Source organism: Theropithecus gelada, chromosome 1 (genome assembly GCF_003255815.1).
Source record: "Theropithecus gelada isolate Dixy chromosome 1, Tgel_1.0, whole genome shotgun sequence".
Lineage (NCBI taxonomy): Eukaryota > Metazoa > Chordata > Mammalia > Primates > Cercopithecidae > Theropithecus > Theropithecus gelada.
The window spans coordinates 127914063-127935429 of NC_037668.1; the positions used below are offsets into that span (position 1 = coordinate 127914063).

Genomic DNA, 21367 nt, shown 5'->3' on the forward strand with positions numbered 1-21367 from the left:
TTCCATTTATAAACCCCTCAGTTGTTTACTCAAAGATTTCTAAATAGTGGATAATAAATACTTTTAAAATAACCCAATAAATCAGCTCTATGGTTTGGAAAACTCAATTCTTATCAAGGCATCCCTTGGCAAGACTTTCTTACCAAGATCCCAGCATAAGTGGGTGATTACTTTCTTCATTCCTCAACACAGAACCCTTATCTCTGAAGGAGTCCTGAATTTAATCCCTGCAAACCTTTCCTACTGCACAGACACCTACTTGCTTCCCCTCAAAACCTCCTTTTAGAGTCTTTCCACATACTGAACACTTACAACTTTCTCTGCATCTGATGATAATGGAAGTGGCCACATATACTCAAACTCCATTAACAGGCTTGGGCAGCATTCTGAGTAATCCTAGTATTAACCAGGACTCTACTGATTGCTTTTAGGCCTTGCCTGAATGCTCTGAGAAGCACATAAGCTCCTAGTAGTATTGATAGTGGCTTGTCTAGTTAGAGCTCCTTCCTAACCAAAAATTAAAAAGGAGAAGGAGGAGGGAGATGAAGAGAGATATATATTTAATAAGCCATGGAATACACCAGGCACTTTACAAATATTGTCCTATTTAATCTTCATAACTCGGTGAGGGTAGGTATTGTTACCTTCACTTCTTTCAGAGAAGTTAAGGAATTCACACAACTAGGAAGTGGGAGGTCAGGGACTGACCCATTTGACTACTCCACAGTGCCTGTGAAATGATGGCACACATCAACCTCTGTGGACTGGAAAGGTATCTCTCTTATAGAAAATCTTTGAAGTATGTTCTGTCCCTTTGCTCTCCTTTCTCCAAAAAGCTCCAACCACACTTAGGATCTCCTTCTATGTCCCCCTATTCTCTTTGGTAAATTACTGATTACATGTTTGTTCATTACCCAGTTTCTCGCATCTCACTACAACTTTTAGATCTTCATGATGCTATGAATCCATCAATACTCCTTGTGAACACCAAATTAGTTTAGTCCTTAAATGTAAGTAATAGTAACAGTAGTGGTTCATTTTTAAAGGAACTTGTATAATTTACAAAGCGCTTGCACTTACATTAAGTCATTAAAAACAACAATCCTAGAAAGAAAGCACCAACACCTCCATTTCACAGATGAGGAAATAGGCGCAGCGAGAGAAAGTGACTTAATTAAGGTCACAGAGTCAGTAAAGGGTAGACTTAGATTTCAAAGCAAGCCAAGTTCAGTGCTCTCCAGCCAAAAAATGAAAGGAGAGCTGTAAATGCAAATGCTCTAGAAATAGTAAAACACCTAACACAGACAAGTATCTCTAATAATCAGCAAACTGCTTTGTTTAAGGAATGATCCTGAAAAGATGTATTTGCAAAAAAAAAAAAATAAAGAATTTGTTTTCTTGTGACCTATAGAGGCATGTTTATCTGGTTAAAAATATAAAAGTAACAGAATGTTCCAAAGCAACACACGAAGAGAAAAAAATAACGATGCCTTGTCTGTATTCAGCAACTTCCCCTACTGCCCAGCATTGTAAAAACCACATTGCCAAAGCAGCTTTATCTGATAACGGAACATTTTCTCCTCAGATGTTTGTAAAGCTGCTAAAAAAAAAAAAAAATTCAGGTGCATGTTTTTAAATTCAATCTTTCTCCTAAACAAGTACCCACAGTGCTTGAGAAGCTCTTATTACCAGCTAAATCAGTACAATTTCCTGTTAGCACTGAGTAGCAATGGAGCCAACTGATGAAGTTGAACTAGGGAGAGCCACTCACAATCCCTAAGCAGGGAAAGTAACTCAAACTTTGAATGTGATTTATCACTTGACTTACGTGCCTGCTCGAGGGTGACATTTGCCACTCTGCCAGGCCCCTCAGCTACAGGATAAGACTTTAATGGGAGGATCAAAATAGAAATATTGCTACTACCGTGGAGTCCATAGCAGGGCCAGACTTTGCCCATGAACCTTTCTTTCTTTCTACTTGCAAGGCGTTGTGAGATGAACTGAAACAGCATTGCCTCTGGCATTCAAATCCCTGTTTTGCTGACTTAGTACATAGGCTTGGCCATGTTCTTTCATTTCTTTGAGCCTCAGTTTCCCTGCCTGTAATGTGGGACAGTTACAGCCACTTCACAGGACTGCTGTGAATATAGAGTGCCTGACACATGGTAGGTGTACAAAAAAGGTTAAATACTAGTCCTTACCAAAAGGTGAAATTAGAAGAACAACACTGCACGGATCTTTATCCAGGTATTTTTATTTTTTGGCCAAGTGCTCTCCTTTCTTTATGCTAGTACAAAGAGTGTTTCTCTTGGAGTAAACTGAGAAGACTAACCAATGAGTATATTTCCACTTGGAAATAATCTATGATTTTTTTTTTTTTTATGGTTTAAAGGCTAGAATGCTACCATAGAGGTTAATTTTTGTGGAACATTTGCCTTGGACCAGGCATTGTGCTAAACATTTCATGTATATGATTTCACTGAATTCTCACCACTACCCTATTAGGTAGGTAACATTTAACAGATGAGAAAAATTGACACTTACAGAGGCTAACTCACCCTAGGTCATACAGCTAAACGTAAAGAGCCAGGATTTTAAACCTAATTAAAAGTCCTAATCATAAAAATAAAATTGCGCCTCAGATCCTGCAGAAATTTTTTACAAATGTTAAATTCTGTAAACTCTATACTTTTATAGCAATTTTTAAATTTCCAATCTATGCTATAATTTCACTTTTATGTGTACCACTTTATGTAGACATTTACCTGAATATTTAACATATTAAAGACATTCAGAGGGTACCCTGACTCACGCATAACCTTTAAGTAAAGCATATCTGCTTATTCATCCTGTCGTCTTCTCTTCCAAAGAGAGGCAACATTTCAGAAAATAAGTGGGTTTCCATGGTTTCTGTCTCTGAGTTACATTCTTAGCTTTGGAACAATATTGTGGAGTATTTTGCCTGGTGCCCTGATTAATACCTTAGGAGGAAATGTTCCCAGGGGAAGGCTATACTGAACATCTCCTTCTGAATCACTTTGCTTAAACAGAGTTTCAATTTGCCTCCCAAATGAGCCCTGCTCTTACTGAGACCACTGAACCATTTACTGCCTGATTGTAGGCACAGGTGCACTGATTTTCAGTCCAAATATCCATGTGCACGAATTTATATCCTGGTTTGGACATCTTGTCCTAACACTTTCCTTGCTCTCCTCTATTCAATAGCCCACGCCCAAAATGACACCTCCAATAAGTCTCCATAGGAGGTATGCCCCCAGCAACTTGTTCACATCCTGGGTTCTTCTTTCCTATCCAGCTGCCCTGCAGTTGTCCATGACCTCCCTTAGCCAAACTGCCCCGCGCCACGCTCCCATCCAGACACTGTACTTCTTGAACTGTGTCCAAAGACCTCTGACTTTAATTGGAGCACACAGAGTGCCTGACAGAAATGTCATAAGCATGAAATGTAAAAGGTTAACTGCCGAGGAGAATGATGCAAATACACTGCATTCCCTTTGGGAAGGATAAGCTACTTATGATTAAATGTTCTCTAGCACGGATTTTTTTTTAAATACTCCAAAGTGCCCTTCTGACCTTCTGCCTTCTTTTAATGAACTTTCATTTGTCCCCCAAATAGTTAGAAACTGCCTTCCGCAGATGATACAAATGGGCAAAGGTGTATGTGAAGCCTTGGATGTCTATGTGACTACGTGTCATGAGAAAAGCCAAGTAGACTGGCACAGCAGCTATAGTCACATCCCACATAACTTGAGGAAAATTCCTCCACAAAAGTAGCTGAAACCCAAGAAAATGCATTCTGCTCAATATCACGTAAAGCAATAACCTACTCAATTAACTCAAAAGAGAGCAGGCAAGACTCAATTCAAAAGGGAACCAAAACATTGATGTAGAAATATAAAACTTAAATTTTGTTGTTACTGGTTGTCATTTATCAAAGTTTAGCTTGTTATTATTTCCATCCAAGTTTAACCCCTACCTAACACTTTTAACTATCTGTGCAGGTCAATTGTACCTTAATGAAACTAATGTTTCATCAAACACGGGTGAGGTACGCTAAGTGAAAAATATTACATTCTAGATGTTTCTGCCTTCCTACCCTAACCCGTATCTAATGCCACATAGCAGAGAGATAGATAAGCTGCTCTTTTATGACAACATTAGAAAAAGAAAAAAAAGGCGAAAAAAACTCTACCATTTGTTTCTTATTAAATTTGCTGTTGCCTAGAGACACTGAAGAAATTATTCTAAGGTAATTACATGAGTCAAAATCATTCCAAGCATGTTTTTCACTCTCCATATTTGACTAATTGGTTTACCAGATTTGTAATATTTCATCTGTTGTTGTTTCCCAGATAGTCTGATTATTTTTAATTCAGGAGCTTCACTTTTAATTTAACAAAAAAAAAAAAAAGCCAAGTAAACCAAACTTAAAAGCAAAAAAGGGAAGAAGTCTACCCACTCCAACCCACCAAAACACACACACACAGGCCCCTAGTACGACGCCTAGCACATAGTAGGAATACCTGTGAATACATAGCCTAATAAATGAATTAATGAGTAAAATAGATGACATATAGATGAATGTTAGTACTTAAAATACTACCTTTCTAAGAGGACCAGCTGTAGAAGCCTAGATAATGACTTGAACATTAATGAACTGAAAAGGAAAGCTTTGAAACTCTTTTAAAAATAAAAAAAGAATAAACATCCAGCTATTTTAAGTCAAGGGCAAAGTTAAATGGTAGTGGTGTCCTGGTTTTTGAAACAATTATCAATGGCATGTTTTAACTTCTCACCATTGCTTTGTTTACTTTCTCTCCATTTTCCTTTCCTCCATATGCCCTTTATTTTCCTTATCCCGACCTTTCAGCATTCATTCTTGTTCACACCTGCCAATCTCATCTATATGTTAGTAGAAATGAGGATTAAATGGTTACTGGCCCCTGCCACGATAGGCTGAAAAGTAGATTGCAATAACCTCTGAGGGTCCTCCCTCCACTCCACTTCAATTTATGTAACAACAGCTACCCTTTATGGAGCACTATTCTGAGAATGACAGTTCTCTGAGGGAAGTCTAATTAGCCTCATTTTGTACATAAGGACACTAAAGCATAGAAAGCTATCAATCTGGTAACAGTCATGCCAGGAGTCACACGTAGGTCTTTCTGACTCCAGACCCTTCCCACCAGACCTCACACTGCTTATTCTTGATTCATTCCATGAACATTATTGAGAACTTGCCATATGTAAGTCTTTGAGTCTTACAGAGAAGATTCCATATAAGCTCCCCCACAAAAAATATATTTGTGTTTTTCTCTTTTTAAATCCTTTAACTTTTCAAAATGCATTTACATTTATTATCTCATTTAAAATGGTATTCAGTGCCTTGAAATACAAATTTGACACCATTAGCCGAGTTGTCATAGATCTTCGGCTGTGCTGACATGAGTAAAGAAGAACAAAGGAGCAACTGCACAATCCAGTAAATGGGAGGTGAATTAGTTTCAGTGATCCGTTCTCCAAACCTTGGTCATAAAGGAAGAATGTTCAAGAGCAGCGACTCACTGTAATAGAGAAAGGATCTGTGCTGCCTGCCACCGGGCCTAGGCTTCTCCATTCGGCAGGAGAGTTTCCCGTGACTAATTTTACCAGTTCAAAAAACTTCCACACCCACCCCCTTGTGATGCACCTTTTGTCTGCCATAAGGCAAATGTCACTTTGTCCACTTAGACCACCCAAGGTTATCTGATTCTTGTTGGTTACTCCATGTTTTATTAGGATTGGAATTTATATTTGTTGATCTTCAAACAATAGAGTCCTGTTCCTTGGTATCAAACATGAACAGTTAACATCAAGAAGCAAAGCAAAAATGAAGTGGATAAAAAATAGAAAATATAGTGGCTGCTCTGTAATATAGTCAGGGATAAATGTTAAGGGTTACCAAGGCACAAAGCCAGGAATTATTTCTGAAAGGAAAGAGTCACTAGCTGTCTCCATCATTGAATACTTTTTGCCATTTCATTATATAATTACAAGTAGTTTATTCATAGAAATGTTTTTCTCTACAATTTTTTTTTTTTAGGAAAATAAAAGAGGCTTACCAGAGTCACAGATAAGTATATCTTCAGTTAACTTGCCATGTCCTGGCCACAACAGTAGTTGATGGCCACTTGGGAAACTCATGACACCTGGGTACAAGTCAAATTATTACAATTATTTCACTCCTATTAAATGTTTGGCATGTACTACAAGGTCCTCTACAAGCCCTAATTAAAAAGCACACACACCTAGTTTCTATCCCGCCAGAGCGTTGAGAAGCCCATAACTAACCAATCCTTCATATCACATCAACCTTGAGACTATGTTTATTTGCATTCATTTGAAAATGACATTTGTATAATAACTTGTGCATGATAGTGGCTGATTCTCTGAAAACCAGTTTTGTTTCTTATTTTTCATGGCAAATGAAACCCTCACTTTGCAAAATATTGTTCTGATTAAGAGGGTTTGCTTTTCTACTAAATCACTTGTAACGTTACATGCCTACATGGCGGTTTCAAATCAAGATACTATCATCTGCCCATAAGATAATTAATATTTGCAGAGTTATATTAGGAGATGAGATTCACCCGTGCAAAAGCTATTCACATATAATTAATTATTCAGCTTTCTAAACATCTGCTCTGTTCCCAACCATCAGAGCAAACTGATGCTTGTTTCAATGTCATTATTCCCTTGCCTGTCTGCTTCTTTTTGTCTTAAAGCTGCTGCATTGTATTGTTTGTTCTATTCTTAAATGCTCAGAATTAGAGGCAATAGATCTGACTTGTGGCAAACTTAGTGTTTGCTGTATGCCAAATGCCCTTTAATTCTCTGGCATGCTTACCAGTAGCATATGACTGTTTGCACTAGTAGGTTAGATCTTCCTTATTCTGTCCTGTTCCTTGGTATCAAACATGAACAATCAACATCAAGAAGCAGAGCAAAAATGCCCTTTGACAATGGCTGGTTCTAAGGCAGTTCTTCTTCTTCTTCTTCTTTTTTTTTTTTTTAAGAACACCAGCCATACTGGATAGTTTTTGTTCTTACCTACTGTCTGTGCATTGAATTATTCATCTTTTTTGATATGCACTTTTTAAAAATTTTTGTAGATATAGGGGGTGCAAGTGCAGTTTTGTTACATGGATACATTGAATAGTGGTGAAGTCTGGGCTTTTAGTGCAATCATCAGCCAATAATGTTCATTGTATCCATTAGGTAATTTCTCATCCGTAATACCCCTCCTACCCTCTCACCCTTCTGAGTCTCCAGTGACTATTTTTTCACTCTATATGTCCATATACACACATTACTTCGCACCCACTTATACATTAGAACACGTGGTATTTGTCTGTTTCTGAGTTATTTCACTTAAGATAATGATTTTATTTCAGCTTAGTGAAGAAAATGTGCCTGATATGTAATAGGTCCTTAATAAAGGTTTGCTATATGTTTGATGAAATTTATTAAACCTCAACTTTAAAAATTTTTTTAAAAAAAGCTCCACTTCTAATAGATTACACTACTCTCAACTTTATTAAGAAAATGTAGCTTGGCATTACCACTGGCCAAATTATCTGTAAAGATGAAATATCTTTAACCTCTGACCCATTAGTAGTAGTGTATCCGCCTATTATGTATGACTTACACACTGCAGTCAAGATAACTTGACTAAAGTCAACTGTACATACTCAATAATAGTCATTGAATTTCCAGAGAGATTATTTTAGATGAGCTATGGTTTTAAAAAATAAAAAGAACTTTCATTTTTCCCTGCAAACCTTAACCATTCAATATTAGCCAGCTGTCAACACAAATCATGCCAGATTTGATACATTTTCTAGAAACATATAAATCCTTTAACTACTGGGAGCAAAGACTGATTATTTTTCTGTTTTTGCTAGTTAACTACCTAAACTGCAAGATAATGAGTAATTCTGCAAATCAATTTAAAAAATTATGAAAAATCACATAAAATGTGTCACACTACAATTCATTCCCCATAAGGTTACACAATAGTCAGCATATGGGTTTTGTCACTTTAAAAGAGTCCTCAAGAGCAGTGGCTTAAATGAGATAGAAAGGTTCCTTTCTCTCACATACATCAAATCCTAACTGGTAAACATACACGCAGAGGAGAGCATCAGTGTTACATGAGGTTATCTAGAGGCCCTATTTCTTTCTGTCTTGTTGTTTTGCTACCTCCTAAGGGATGCCCTTGGCTATATGGTCAAAGCCAGCTCACTACTTCATCTGCATTCCACTTCAGGAAGGGAAGATAAATGGAGGACAAGCAGCTCTATTTTAACGGCATGACCTGACAGTTGCAGATGTCAATTCTGCTAATACCCTGTTGGCCAGAATTTACTCACACAGTACCATCTGAATGCCAAGGACACTGGGAAATGTAGTCCATAGCAACGTAGCCAGGAAGTCATATAAAACTCAGGGAGTTCTATCACTAAAAAGAACAAAAGGAGGATGGATTGGGGGTGGGGTGTGGAGAGAGGAAATAACAGGTTGTCAAAAAAGACTAGAATGTTCTTTCTGCCCACATTTACTAAATAGACATCATCCTTGTACATATTACTACAACTCTTCCAGTCATGCTGGATCACTGTTGAGATTTTCTGTTTAGATCAGCATTTGCAAGGACAAGTATGTCCCTGAAGCTATATTAGTACCATGCTTGCTAAAGTTGCAGATCAAACACCCAAATGGACCTACTAGATTTTTGTCTTCCAATGGAGTTGTCACAGATGGTCCTCCTCTCCCAAGCAAACTAAGAAAGAGAAAAGGGTCTTTTTTTTTTTTTCTTTTGAGACAGTCTCACTCTGTCACCCAGACTGGAGTGCCGTGGCATGAACTCACTGCAACCTCCACCTCCCAGGTTCAAGCGATTCTCCTGACTCAGCCTCTTGAGTAGCTGGGATTATAGGTGCATGTCACTATGCCCAGCTAATTTTTTTATTTTTCATAGAGACAAGGTTTCACCATGTTGGCTGGGTTGGTCTCAAACTCCTCATCTCAAGTAATCCACTCGCCTCAGCCTCCCAAAGTGCTGGGATTACAGGCATGAGCCACCATGCCCAGGCCAGTGACTCATCTTTATTAAGGAACTCCTCTGCATCAAGCCCTGTTGTAGGGGTTTATGAACAATTACCTCAACTATCTCCTTAAGACAACCTTTAGTGAATACTATTATTATTCCCTAAATGAGAGAACAAGCTTGGAGGGGTTAAAGGATTAAGCCAACTGTATTAGCTTTGAGATGGGTTCATTTTCTGTTTCCATGGGTAGAGCTGTAAACAGTCTTTTCTTCCCCTGAGAAAGTGGGCCTTCACACAAAAACTCACAAAAATATAGGTAAACCACCAACTGTTTCCTGTTCTCCCAAGATTTAGTGGGGAAGAAAGGGAAGAGAATCTCTAGTCCAAGGGGAGAATCAAGCTAGAATTGCTCACCACTCTAGGCAGAATTCAATACTTATCAGAGGCAAAGACATTCTGAGAACCTGTGAGTCCCAAAAGAAACTGGATCCAGCTGGGCATGGTGGCTCACACCTGTAATACCAGCTTTTGGGGAGGCCAAGGCAAGGTGGGAGGATCTCTTGAGCCCAGGAGTTAAAGACAAGCCCGGGCAACACAGGCATACCTCGTCTCTTTAAAAAAAAAAAAATCCCTCTTTGTCTAGCTTGGGGAATGTTGGAGGTGGGGGTTTTGTCCTAGCACTTCCATCAGCTGGCCTCAGAGGCACATCAGTAGTGACGTAACACCTGCTGACTCAGGCTATCCCAGAGAAATAGCCATTGGACCCTCTCTTTAGGTGTAGTCCTGGCTTTTAATAAGAGAGTTTGGGCTACTGAAATGCAAGTAACTCATCAGTCCCTTCAAAGTATAGATAAGAGCCAGCCATAAACTTAATTTCATACCTAGCATTGGTGGTTACCTTGAAACTGCAGTAACATAATCAAATTGCATTAGCCAGCTTTATATTTAAGACCTACTGCTTCAATTACTTTGAACAACACAGTCTTGTGTGGAAGCAAAGAAAGTCGTGCTGTAAAGTGGCATTAACTTAGGAAACCCCAGATTCTTTGAAGGAGACTGTTCTGAGAACTCACACCGGAACCAAAGTCAAGCAGCCAAAAAAAAAAAAAGATAAAGCCCAGACTTTAATCCTTGTTAGACGGACTAACCCACTGAGCAGAAAAATCCCCAGTACAGCAAAATAACCCTAAGGAAGATTAGGACAGAAATATTCCCTTTATATGTAATGGGTCAACACTTTTACACACTGGTGTGCCCCAGCTATCATTTCAATCTTCACTTCCTTTATTATCATAGAAAGTAAAAAAAAATCCCTTTATACTGCAGAGCAAAATGAACGCTGTGTCTAAGTTCCTAAGAATCCATTTTTTTAGGTTTTCTTTCTACAGTGGCTAATTGGAGAGGAGTTAAGAGTTCAGACTCTGTAAGTAAAGATCTGATTTCAAATTCCATCCTGCCTCAGGCTGCCCGTGAGCCTCTGGGTCGGTTGCCTTTCTAGGTGCCCAGCTTGCTCATTTGTCAATTGGAACTAACAGCAGTGCTCATGGGGGTTGCTATAAGAACGAAATAGGCCAGTGCCTGGTGCAATGTAAATATGCAATATGTGTTAAATGTTATAAATGCTAACACATGAAGTGCTGAAAGGTAGGATGACGACTTTTGAATTTTGGTTTGTGTGGTTTTTCCCCTCATGAGTTCCAGTCTGTTTGGCCCCTAATGGCAAACTCTATCAGGTTGTGAGTCCTTGTTAACTCCACCAAAAGCTGAGAGAGATAAATGGACCCTTAGCAGCAGAAAAATTGCCTTCTGAAATAACCTCTTCCTGATGCATCCAGCATTTATGTGCTGTCCTTTTTTCCAAGACAAAAAAATTGCATGTTGGAATTGGATTGGAGACATTATCTCGTGATGATTAAGGGAGGTTATTACTGCAACAGTTCATGAAATGAAAGCTACCTGCTTTTACCTAGGGAGCTCTTGAAAATAACCCTCTTTTTCCCCAGCAAATAGGCAAGGAGAAGAAAGATTCCAATAATGGATAGCATTACAAATCCTTTTTCATGTACTCTGCTTATCTAAATTGGCACATGATGCCTGCCCACCAACTCTCAGAAATGGTGAGAGGCACTGACTCATCCATCAAGCCCCACCTAACAGCCTGGGAGGCACCAAGGAGGATATTTCTTTCTCTGCTGCCTGTTCCTCACCAAACTGAATCAGCATTTCAAGGAGCTCAATTCCCATTCTGAAAGGTAATACCTTCTAAAGATGGGGATGGCAGCACTTATGGAAATTCTAACCCATGAACTGAAAGATAGGCATGTGAAGGTTAAAGAGTTACCCCACGGTAACTTCCCCAAATGCTCTCCATTCGAAACAATTTTAATTTTACATATATATGTATATACACTCACAGATAAACACACATACGTACACATATGTATGTATCTATGTACATGCATACATGTACGTGTATGTGTGTGTGTATATATATGCATATATATATATATTGCCTTCTGAAATAACCTCTTCCTGATGCATCCAGCATTTATGTGCTGTCCTTTTATCCAAGACAAAAAATTGCATGTTGGAATTGGATTGGAGACATTATCTCGTGATGATTAAGGGAGGTTATTACTGCAACAGTTCATGAAATGAAAGCTACTTGCTTTTACCTAGGGAGCTCTTGAAAATAACCCTCTTTTTACCCAGCAAATAGGCTATATATATATATAATGTATATATAAATATATATGTATATGTAAATATATATATGTGTGTGCATATATATATATAAAAAAAGATAAAGCCCAGACTTTAATCCTTATTAGACGGACTAACCCACTGAGCAGAAAAATTCCCAGTACAGCAAAATAACCCTAAGGAATATATATTTTTTCTACAGTGGCTAATTGGAGAGGAGTTAAGAGTTCAGGCTCTGTAAGTAAAGATCTGATTTCAAATTCCATCCTACATATTTTCCCAATACTTCATTTATACTTGCCAAATTTTTTCTCTCCCCCAACACTACCTTTGGAAAGGGATTAGGTAAGAGTCCCTAATTTAAGTCTTGCATTATTTAAGCTTTAAATTAGGGCTGAATATTCTCTTAACTTGAGTGGTCATTGAAAATGGGGAAAAAAAAAAAAGATGCACAAACATTTGTGTATATTGGAATGGGAAGGAATAATAGGGAAAAAATTAAAATATAAAAGAAATGGATATAAACAAATTCCTTATAAAGTACCTATCAAGAACTTACACTATATCAGGCATTCTTTAGGTATCCAGGATTCCTCAACCCCAGCACTATTGACACTTTGGACTAAATAATTCTTTGTTGTGAGGCAACTGTTCTGTGCATGACAGGACACTTAGCACCATCCCTGGCCTCTACCCACTAGATGTCAGCAGCACCCCTCGCCCCCGCCAAGTTATGAGAAACAAAAATGTCTCTAGACTTTGCCAGATATCCCCAGGGAGCAAAATCGCCTCTGGTTACGTACCACTGTGCTAGATAACACAAAAATTGCCCTGCCTTCTAGTTGCAATTTTTGATTTATGCCCCTTAAGGACAGTAAGTCCTCAAAAACTCAGTGCATTATCTGGTGTAGAGGTTGTCAAACGTCCTCTTCTCCATTGCTAGGCTACTGCTGACTTCTGACCAAGTGGAGGGGGTTGGGGAGGTTCTGGGAGCGTCCAGTTCCTTACTCTCAGTTATGCTTTCTAAGCCTCTCATCATTTCCATTAGCACTCTGATCTTTTAGAAAGCTTTTCTAGAGCAGTGAATCACTAACATTCTTCTGATATTTATATTGTCCATAAATATTAGAAGTATCAAATCAACACACAAAAATAAGAAGTCAAGTTTTGCATTGAAGTGGAAATTTTAGGAAATGTTCTACATCAGTAGTCATCTTCTGTTAGAGGTTTGTAATTCTAAGTAATTAGCACCAAGATGTTTCCTAGTTATCCTTTTTAACTCAGAGTTGGCTGTGAGTAAGTGATAAAGAATGGAAGGGAGGTGTTTGTTTATGTTTAGTTTTCACAAACATGTCATGATGTACCCAGTGACTTGAAAACCTTCAAAAATATTCATTAACAGATATGCCGATGAGGTTTGCAGGTTTTCAACCTCATATTCTTACCATATTAGTCTAAAGAGATTCTTGGGACGAATCACATGGCATTATATTACCCACGGTTTTTTCTTCAGAGAGAAACAACAACAAACACCAGTGCATTTCAAAATTCTCTAAGGTGTCATTGGCCGAGCAGACCAAGAGCTTTGTCTCTATGCCCCAGGAAAAGAAAGGGGCAGAGACAGGAAGAAACTAGCTGGAGTCGCCGGGCTCATGCCTGTAATCCCAGCACTTTGGAGGCCAAGGCAGGTGGATCACTTGAGGTCAGGAGTTTGAGACCAGCCTGGCCAACATAGTGAAGCCCATCTCTACTAAAAATACAAAAATTAGCCGGGCGTGGTGGCGCACTATTGTAGTCCCAGCTACTCAGGAGGCTAAGTCAGGAGACTCACTTGAACCCAGGAGGCAGAGGTTTCAGTAAGCCGAGATTGCACCATGGCACTCCAGCCTAGGTGATAGAGCAAGACTCCATCTCCAAAAAGAAAGAAAAGAAAACCCTATGAAGTTGTTAACATTGACCAGATCTCTAAATGGTGAATTGCCCCAGATTCAGGCCTTGGAATTCTTATCTCCCTCACTTTCTAGGAAAACTTATCCACTCCTGTGGTAATAAATACCAACTCCCAAATGCATATCTTCAAACCCAGACTTCTCTGAGCTCCAGTCTTGTATATCCAACTGTCTTCTCCATATCACACTTGATTGTCTCAAATTTAACACATCCCCCACAAATCCCCTTTCTTCTCTCTCCCAGATTTCTGTTCAGCCAATTGTATTTGCATGTTTCCAATTATTCAGGTAACAAACAGTGGAATCACCTTGATATCTCCCTTTCTCTTATCCCCTGCATGTAATCACCAACAAATTCTGGCAGTTCTTTCTCTCAAATATTTCCAGAATCCAGCCACTTCTCACCCTTCTACTGGCAACCAACCTGGATTACGCCATCTTCATCTAGATTTTTAGGACAACTGACCTCCATGTTTGCCCCATCCAGTCTATTCTCCACACAGTGTAACTGTTTACATTTCAAGTCATTGCATGTTTCCTCTCTGTTCAGAATTCCAATGGCTTCCCTAAAGCCTTTCCATGCACAAGGCCCTGTCTATCTGACCATCTGCCTCCTCTCCGACTTCATTTCACCTTTCTACTCTCTCAGCTCTTGCTTCAAGCTCTGTAGTTACTCTTCCATCTCTCTGGAGCACACTCCCTTTGAAACCCTCACGTCTCTTCATGTCTCTGCTCAAATGACACTTTATCAGAGAGAACTTCCCTCACCACACTGAGTGAAATAGTGCCCCCCCCCAGGCTTTCTCTGTATTATATATCCTGCTGTTTACAGTCCCTATCCTGCTTTTCTCATCAAAAATATTTTTTCTTCATAAATAAATGTGTGTGTGTATTACACACACATATACATCTGAAATATATACATATTTGTATTACACATTTATTAATGTAGGGGTTGACAAACTATGGCCCAGGACCAAATCTAACCCTGATTTTGTACAGACACAAGCTAAAAATGGTTTTTACATTATTAAAAGGCTGTAAAATAAAAAGGGGGGGGAAAGATGAATAAGCAACAGAAAGCATATGTGGACTGCAAAACCTAAAATATTTAACATCTGGCCCTTTAGAGAAAAAGGTTGCCAGCTCCCGTATTGTCTCCCACTAGAATGTAAACTCCTTGAGTTCAGGGACTCTGTTTTGGTCACCATAAGATTCCCAGCACATAGAAGAGTGCCTGGTTCAAAGTAGATGTTAAGTAAATATTTTTAAAAGAATGAATGAATAAAGACAATGAGTTTTTGTGTTTTTTTGTTTGTTTGTTTGTTTGCTTGTTTTTTGAGACTGGGTCTCACTCTGTTGCCCAGGCTGGAGTGCAGTGGTGTGATCATAGCTCACTACGAGCTCGACAACTTGGGCTCAAACAATCCTCTCACCTCAGCCTCCCATGTAGCTGGGACCGCAGGTGCACGACCAGCTGATTTTTTTTAATATTTGTAGAGACTGAGGTCTCACTATGTTGCCCAGGCTCATCTCTAACTCCTGGGCTCAAGCAATCTTCCTGCCTCAGCTTCCCAAAGTGCTGGATTATAGGCGTGAGCCGCTTCTCTCAGCCCAACACTGAGTCTTAGTGAGGTAAGGCCACTTGTCTACGGTCACATAGGAAGCTGGCAGATGAACCAGGATTCAAACCCAGGTCCACCTGATTCCACAGCTGGGTCCTGATGTCCAAGCGCTGCTTGCAGCAATGATTTGAACCTTCTTGTTTTCTATCTTTGTAGACTGTCTCTAACAGGCAAATTAGCTAACTACCTAATGGGACAGGGGATGAAAGAAGAAAGACATACAGTATGTTGCAGAAAACTTTTAAAAATTATATCATAACAAATTTACATCTGATATCAACCATAGTCAGTGTGCTTTCATATACGTCATCTCTTAGTGTCACCAAATATCTGTATAGGGTAATGAGCGTAATCTGTAATTATGCTCATTACACACATTACAAAACTGAGTTTCAGAGAGGTTAAGGGAACTGGTTTTCACAAGAAGTGAGTAGCAGAGACAGAATTGAATCCAGATTTATCACTTTTAGTGCAGAGCTTTCCCGTTTACCAAACTGGACCAACAAATATCCCCACAGCTCTGCTGAAGGGTAAAAGTGCTGCCATGGATATGGAGGAATTTTAATAAAATGGCAGTCACAGTTCAGACACTTCTAAGAAACCAGGGGCTACTCCATTTCACTTAGAGGTCTGTGGTGTGCAAGAAAACCTGCTCAGTTATAAACGCCAATCTACCAATGGCCAGGGGCAGCAGCAAAGTAAGAACTTTGAGACTGAAGCAATGAGCAAGAGAGCTGTCAAGCTGACCACATCTTGGCCTTTTATTGGTGTGTCAATAGCACAGCATTTTTGAGCTGCCAGGCCCATGACCATCTTCAAGAAGGAAGCCAAGAAAACTGACAGTTCTCTTAGCTGACACGAATATCCACAGCTGTCACCTCCTGGACCAGCTGCTGAATCTAATCAGCCATCCTCCGAGGCAGCTGACTTTAGAGCCTTAGTGTATTTGGCTGAGAAACTATGTGTGTTACGTGGCTGCCAAGGGCCAGCCTTCTGCGTGATTGCCAGTGTATGTTTTTATAGAGTAGAGGTCATGATGCTGCCCCCTGGAGTTTATTTGAATCTGACACGAAGCTGTATGCTGGCCAAGATAACAGCTCAGAATGCTTGCAACAGTGCAGTTTCAAATGTCGGTCTCTTTGTCGCTGTAAGTTCCTTGTGATGTGTGCCCTTCCTCCCGCTCCCCCTCCCCCAAGAAAAAGTAATCTCTATAAACAGCTGCAGTTGAAGCTACTGTACTAGATTTGGTCCATTTCTGCATCTCTTCACTCTACTCACTATAATATGGCCCAACTCTTAGGAAATTGAAATTAAATCAGTGTGTCATTTTCAATGTTAGAATGTGCAAGAATTTTAAGCATTAAATGGCTATGATTATTAAATCAGTTTAATAATTATAATGTTTTCTTCAAATAATGTATATGATGACTTGGATATGAAAAACTGGTGAACTACATAATAACTACAAATGTACCATTCCTTTTGGTACAACTTTAAACTTATGTCTCTGTATTTTAAAAATCTCTTTTTTTTGGAAGTAACATTAGTAATTGCAATGAAGAAAATGGAGCAAAGGTCAAATGCTTTACCTAATATGTTTCTTTGTCCAAAAAAGAAACCTTGAAAATTGTTCAAAATCAGGCATTAGGTACCTTCTATAAAGTATCATGCTTGGTGTGATGCTAAGTGTGACATTATGTTCTTAGAAGGTGTCTGGCTACTTACACACATATTCCAAGGAAAGTTTATATATGGGGAAGATATATTTGAGAACTCTGCATTTGTACTGTGTTAAGCAATAAAAAAGTACACCTTCTTGTTGTCAGGCTTGAGAAAGAGATCCAAGATCTTGAAAAAGCTGAACTGCAAATCTCAACAAAGGAAGAGGCCATTTTAAAGAAACTAAAGTCAATTGAGCGGACAACAGAAGACATTATAAGAGTGAGCATTAACCAATTTTAAAACTGTAATTCTCTCTCAAAATGAATCCACAAATACCATATAATTTTTCAAAGCATATCCACATTTAGATTCTATGTTTTAAACTGTATTAATCATGGAGAATTCTTTTTTCTTACAGTCTGTGAAAGTGGAAAGGGAAGAAAGAGCAGAAGGTATGTTTTTGAATAACTTACTTTATGTTAAACTAAGGTTTTTTGGTAATTTGAAATGGTTCCCGTTATTGTAAATATATTCTAAATGTATTTTGAATTCATTAATTTTACAGAGTCAATTGAGGACATCTACGCTAATATCCCTGACCTTCCAAAGTCCTACATACCTTCTAGGTTAAGGAAGGAAATAAATGAAGAAAAAGAAGATGATGAACAAAATAGGAAAGGTATATGAAAAACCTTGTTGAAGGGCATGTTCTTAATTTCAGATTTTACAGTGTCAAATAGTCACAACTTGCTAGGACAGATTATTCTTCCAGGTTAAGCAATGGTTCATTTTACAAAGTTCTGTGAGATAGGTTAGTCACTGCATAGGTGAGGATAATGGGGGTATATTAATAGCATTTATTCCATACATTTTATTCCCTAACAAACCAAACAGGGATAAGGAAGATAGAGACCCAAAGGAGACAAGAAGCTCTTAAAAGCAAAGCTTCCCTGGTCAAAAAAGTATTTCTCCTGATATATTCCATCCAATAGACATGCTTTAGGGGTTACGAAGATCTTTTTTGAAAATGAAAATATTCCTGCGGGAAGTTTAGGCATTATTTTCCTCCATGGGAGATTGACTTATATAAAATCGATGCTTCAAAGCTTCTGGAAAAATGAAGGTTTGCATTAGAGCAGAGAGAAAACCTTTGAATTTTAGAGTGGAAGGAAAAACTACTCTTTATTTGCAGATAGCAGTCATTTATTCATTCAACAAATATTTAGAGAATAGCTACTACGGGCCAGGTTCAGTTAGGTGCGTAGTAGGTATTCACTAAATACATCATGGTAGGGAGTGCAATACAGAGAGTAAAGCAGAGAAGTTGGACAGGGAGAGTGCAGATGAGAGGTGTTGCAGTTTTCTTGGATAGTCAAGGACGGCCAAGAACCATGAGGCTATAGAGGAGGTAAGAAATACAAAAAGGGTTCAGAAAGAAAGGTGGGAGGACACAACAAAAGCAAGCTGTAATTTTGCACAGAATTCTGTTCGCTTTACCTTTCCTATTGAAATTCCAGCCATAGGGATTTTACCTGGGTCATGAAGCAAATCTCATCTTCCCCAGTTCTCTCCAGTCCATTTGTCTCAGTGTAGATGATATTGCTCTATTTTTCAGTCCTTCCTCTACTTGAAAATGGGAGTGAAAATGAAAAGAAACATAAGGCAGAAAGAGAAGTGTGTGATTCTAGCCTTCTCCCTCCCATTTCCATGCCAGTTCTACATTTAAACAGCCTCTTCATTGTGAAAACTGTAGAACACACCTCTATAATTTCACCGGGCTGCTGGCCTGTACAACAAGGATGTAACTTAATAAAATATACTGTACTGGGCACTTTGCCCACTGTGATGTACAGTGCAACATATTCTTCTTGACTAAAGAAGAGATTGATTCTGCCCATTGAGAAATGCAAAAGAAGGTACATCCATCTTGCTGAATGTATTAATAGGAAAGAGGATATCTTTCAGTTCCCCAATGAAATTCTTTCCTATTTGGAACCATCAGCTTATCTCCTCTAATCAACTTCTCTTCTTCAACCCTTTCTGTTTTTCAGTAATAATTCCATACACCATTACATAAAAACCCATGTTATTCCAGTTGGTCATTATATCATTAATGAGTAAAATCGGAAACTTAACAAACAGACAACATCTCACATAAAAGAACATGAAGGGTATACTTCATATGAAAATAAACATTGTGAAAGCAGGTTAGTTTATAAAAGGAAAGTTAACTAAATCAAAGATCAAATTCGTTTCTTAACAGCTTTATATGCCATGGAAATTAAAGTTGAAAAAGACTTGAAGACTGGAGAAAGTACAGTTCTGTCTTCAATACCTCTGCCATCAGAAGACTTTAAAGGTACAGGAATAAAAGTTTATGACGATGGGCAAAAGTCAGTATATGCGGTAAGTTCTAATCACAGTGCAGCATACAATGGCACCGATGGCCTGGCACCAGTTGAAGTCGAGGAACTTCTAAGACAAGCTTCAGAGAGAAACTCTAAATCCCCAACAGAGTATCATGAGCCTGTATATGCCAATCCCTTTTACAGGCCTACAACCCCACAGAGAGAAACGGTGACCCCTGGACCAAACTTTCAAGAAAGGATAAAGATTAAAACTAATGGACTGGATATGGATGTAAATGAATCCACACACAATATGGACAATGGTCTTTCAGAGGAAAGGGAAAACAACTTCAATCACATCAGTCCCATTCGGCCAGTGCCTCATCCCCGATCAGTGATTCAACAAGCAGAAGAGACGCTTCACACCCCACAAAAGAGGCTGATGACTCCTTGGGAAGAATCGAATGTCATGTGGGACAAAGATGCACCCTCCCCAAAGCCAAGGCTGAACCCCAGAGAGACAATATTTGGGAAATCTGAACACCAGAATTCTTCACCCACTTGTCAGGAGGACGAGGAAGATGTGAGATATAATATCGTTCATTCCCTGCCTCCTGACATAAATGATACAGAACCGGTGACAATGATTTTCATGGGATATCAGCAGGCAGAAGACAGTGAAGAAGACAAGAAGCTTCTGACAGGATATGATGGGATCATCCATGCTGAGCTGGTTGTGATTGATGATGAGGAGGAGGAGGAGGATGAAGGAGAAGCTGAGAAACCATCCTACCACCCCATAGCTCCCCATAGTCAGGTGTACCAGCCAGCCAAACCAACACCACTTCCTAGAAAAAGATCAGAAGCTAGTCCTCATGAAAACACAAATCATAAATCTCCCCACAAAAATTCCATATCTCTGAAGGAGCAAGAAGAAAGCTTAGGCAGCCCTGTCCACCATTCCCCATTTGATGTTCAGACAACTGGAGATGGGACCGAGGATCCATCCTTAACAGGTAATAAAAATGACAAGGCATGCCACTGCTGTTCAGTCATGTGACCAGCTTCTCTTGTGCTAACACAGTCTTGCTTTCAGCTTCTCTGACCACCTCATAAACTAATACACACTGAGATTTTTTTATTAATGCTGATAGGGATTATTATCACTATAGTAAAGTGATTAAATCACTTCAAAAGATAAAGAAAGTAAAAATAAATCATTGCCTTATTTGATATTGTATTGATGAACTTTAATAACTTGAATTTCATCTTCTATCATGGTATGGTGCTGCTTGTCAGTGTATTTGGGTCACTAATATGTTGGATCATCAATAACATATCTTTTCCCAATAGAATCTTTTCACTACTTTATTTGTGCCTCACTGTGGTTTAAACTTCTTATATAAGTTAACAAATTGCCTTAATTTTGCAAGAAAGTACAGGAAACAAATGTTATTTTCAGAGTATTTTATTACCTTGCTGTATCTTGTTTCTCCATATGTCTATAGTTTCATTAATTTTATTTTCCTAATTTTTCTACATTTTAAAATAGAATGTTAGTTTATTTTATGTTTTCTATAACCTTTAACTTTGCATAGTCTTCCCCAACTTGGCATATTTATCTTTTCCATTTTCTATATATTAGCATTTCTCATTCTTCATAAAATTTTTATAGCTTTATAGCAAACCAGCTATTTTAGCATTGAGTGGAAAATAACTTTAACACTTTTTTTCTACAAAAGTGATAGCTTCTCAATTTTAGATTCCTTGTTATCACTTAAATATTATATTCTAGTTATCATTTATAAAGAATAAATAAGAACCTGACAAAATCAGTTATAATAGCTGTACTTACCTTGGCTAAAGATGTAAATCAAATTACCCTGACATAACCTTTCTGTATGTTTGCTAGGGACAGTAATTTTAAATGTCTCTAATGGAAGGATTCTCATTAAAAAGCAATAAATATT

At 38.5% G+C, this 21367-nt stretch overlaps 1 protein-coding gene across 1 annotated transcript in view; it reads left to right on the forward strand.

Annotated features, from left to right (window-relative positions):
• Positions 1-21367, forward strand: part of PALMD (palmdelphin) — a 48715-nt gene that overhangs the window by 23661 nt on the left and 3687 nt on the right. Inside the window, exons 5-8 of the mRNA XM_025359442.1 lie at positions 17214-17328; positions 17468-17501; positions 17615-17728; positions 19313-20413. Coding sequence (XP_025215227.1) covers positions 17214-17328; positions 17468-17501; positions 17615-17728; positions 19313-20413 — 1364 coding nt within the window. The remainder of the gene's footprint in view (positions 1-17213; positions 17329-17467; positions 17502-17614; positions 17729-19312; positions 20414-21367) is intronic.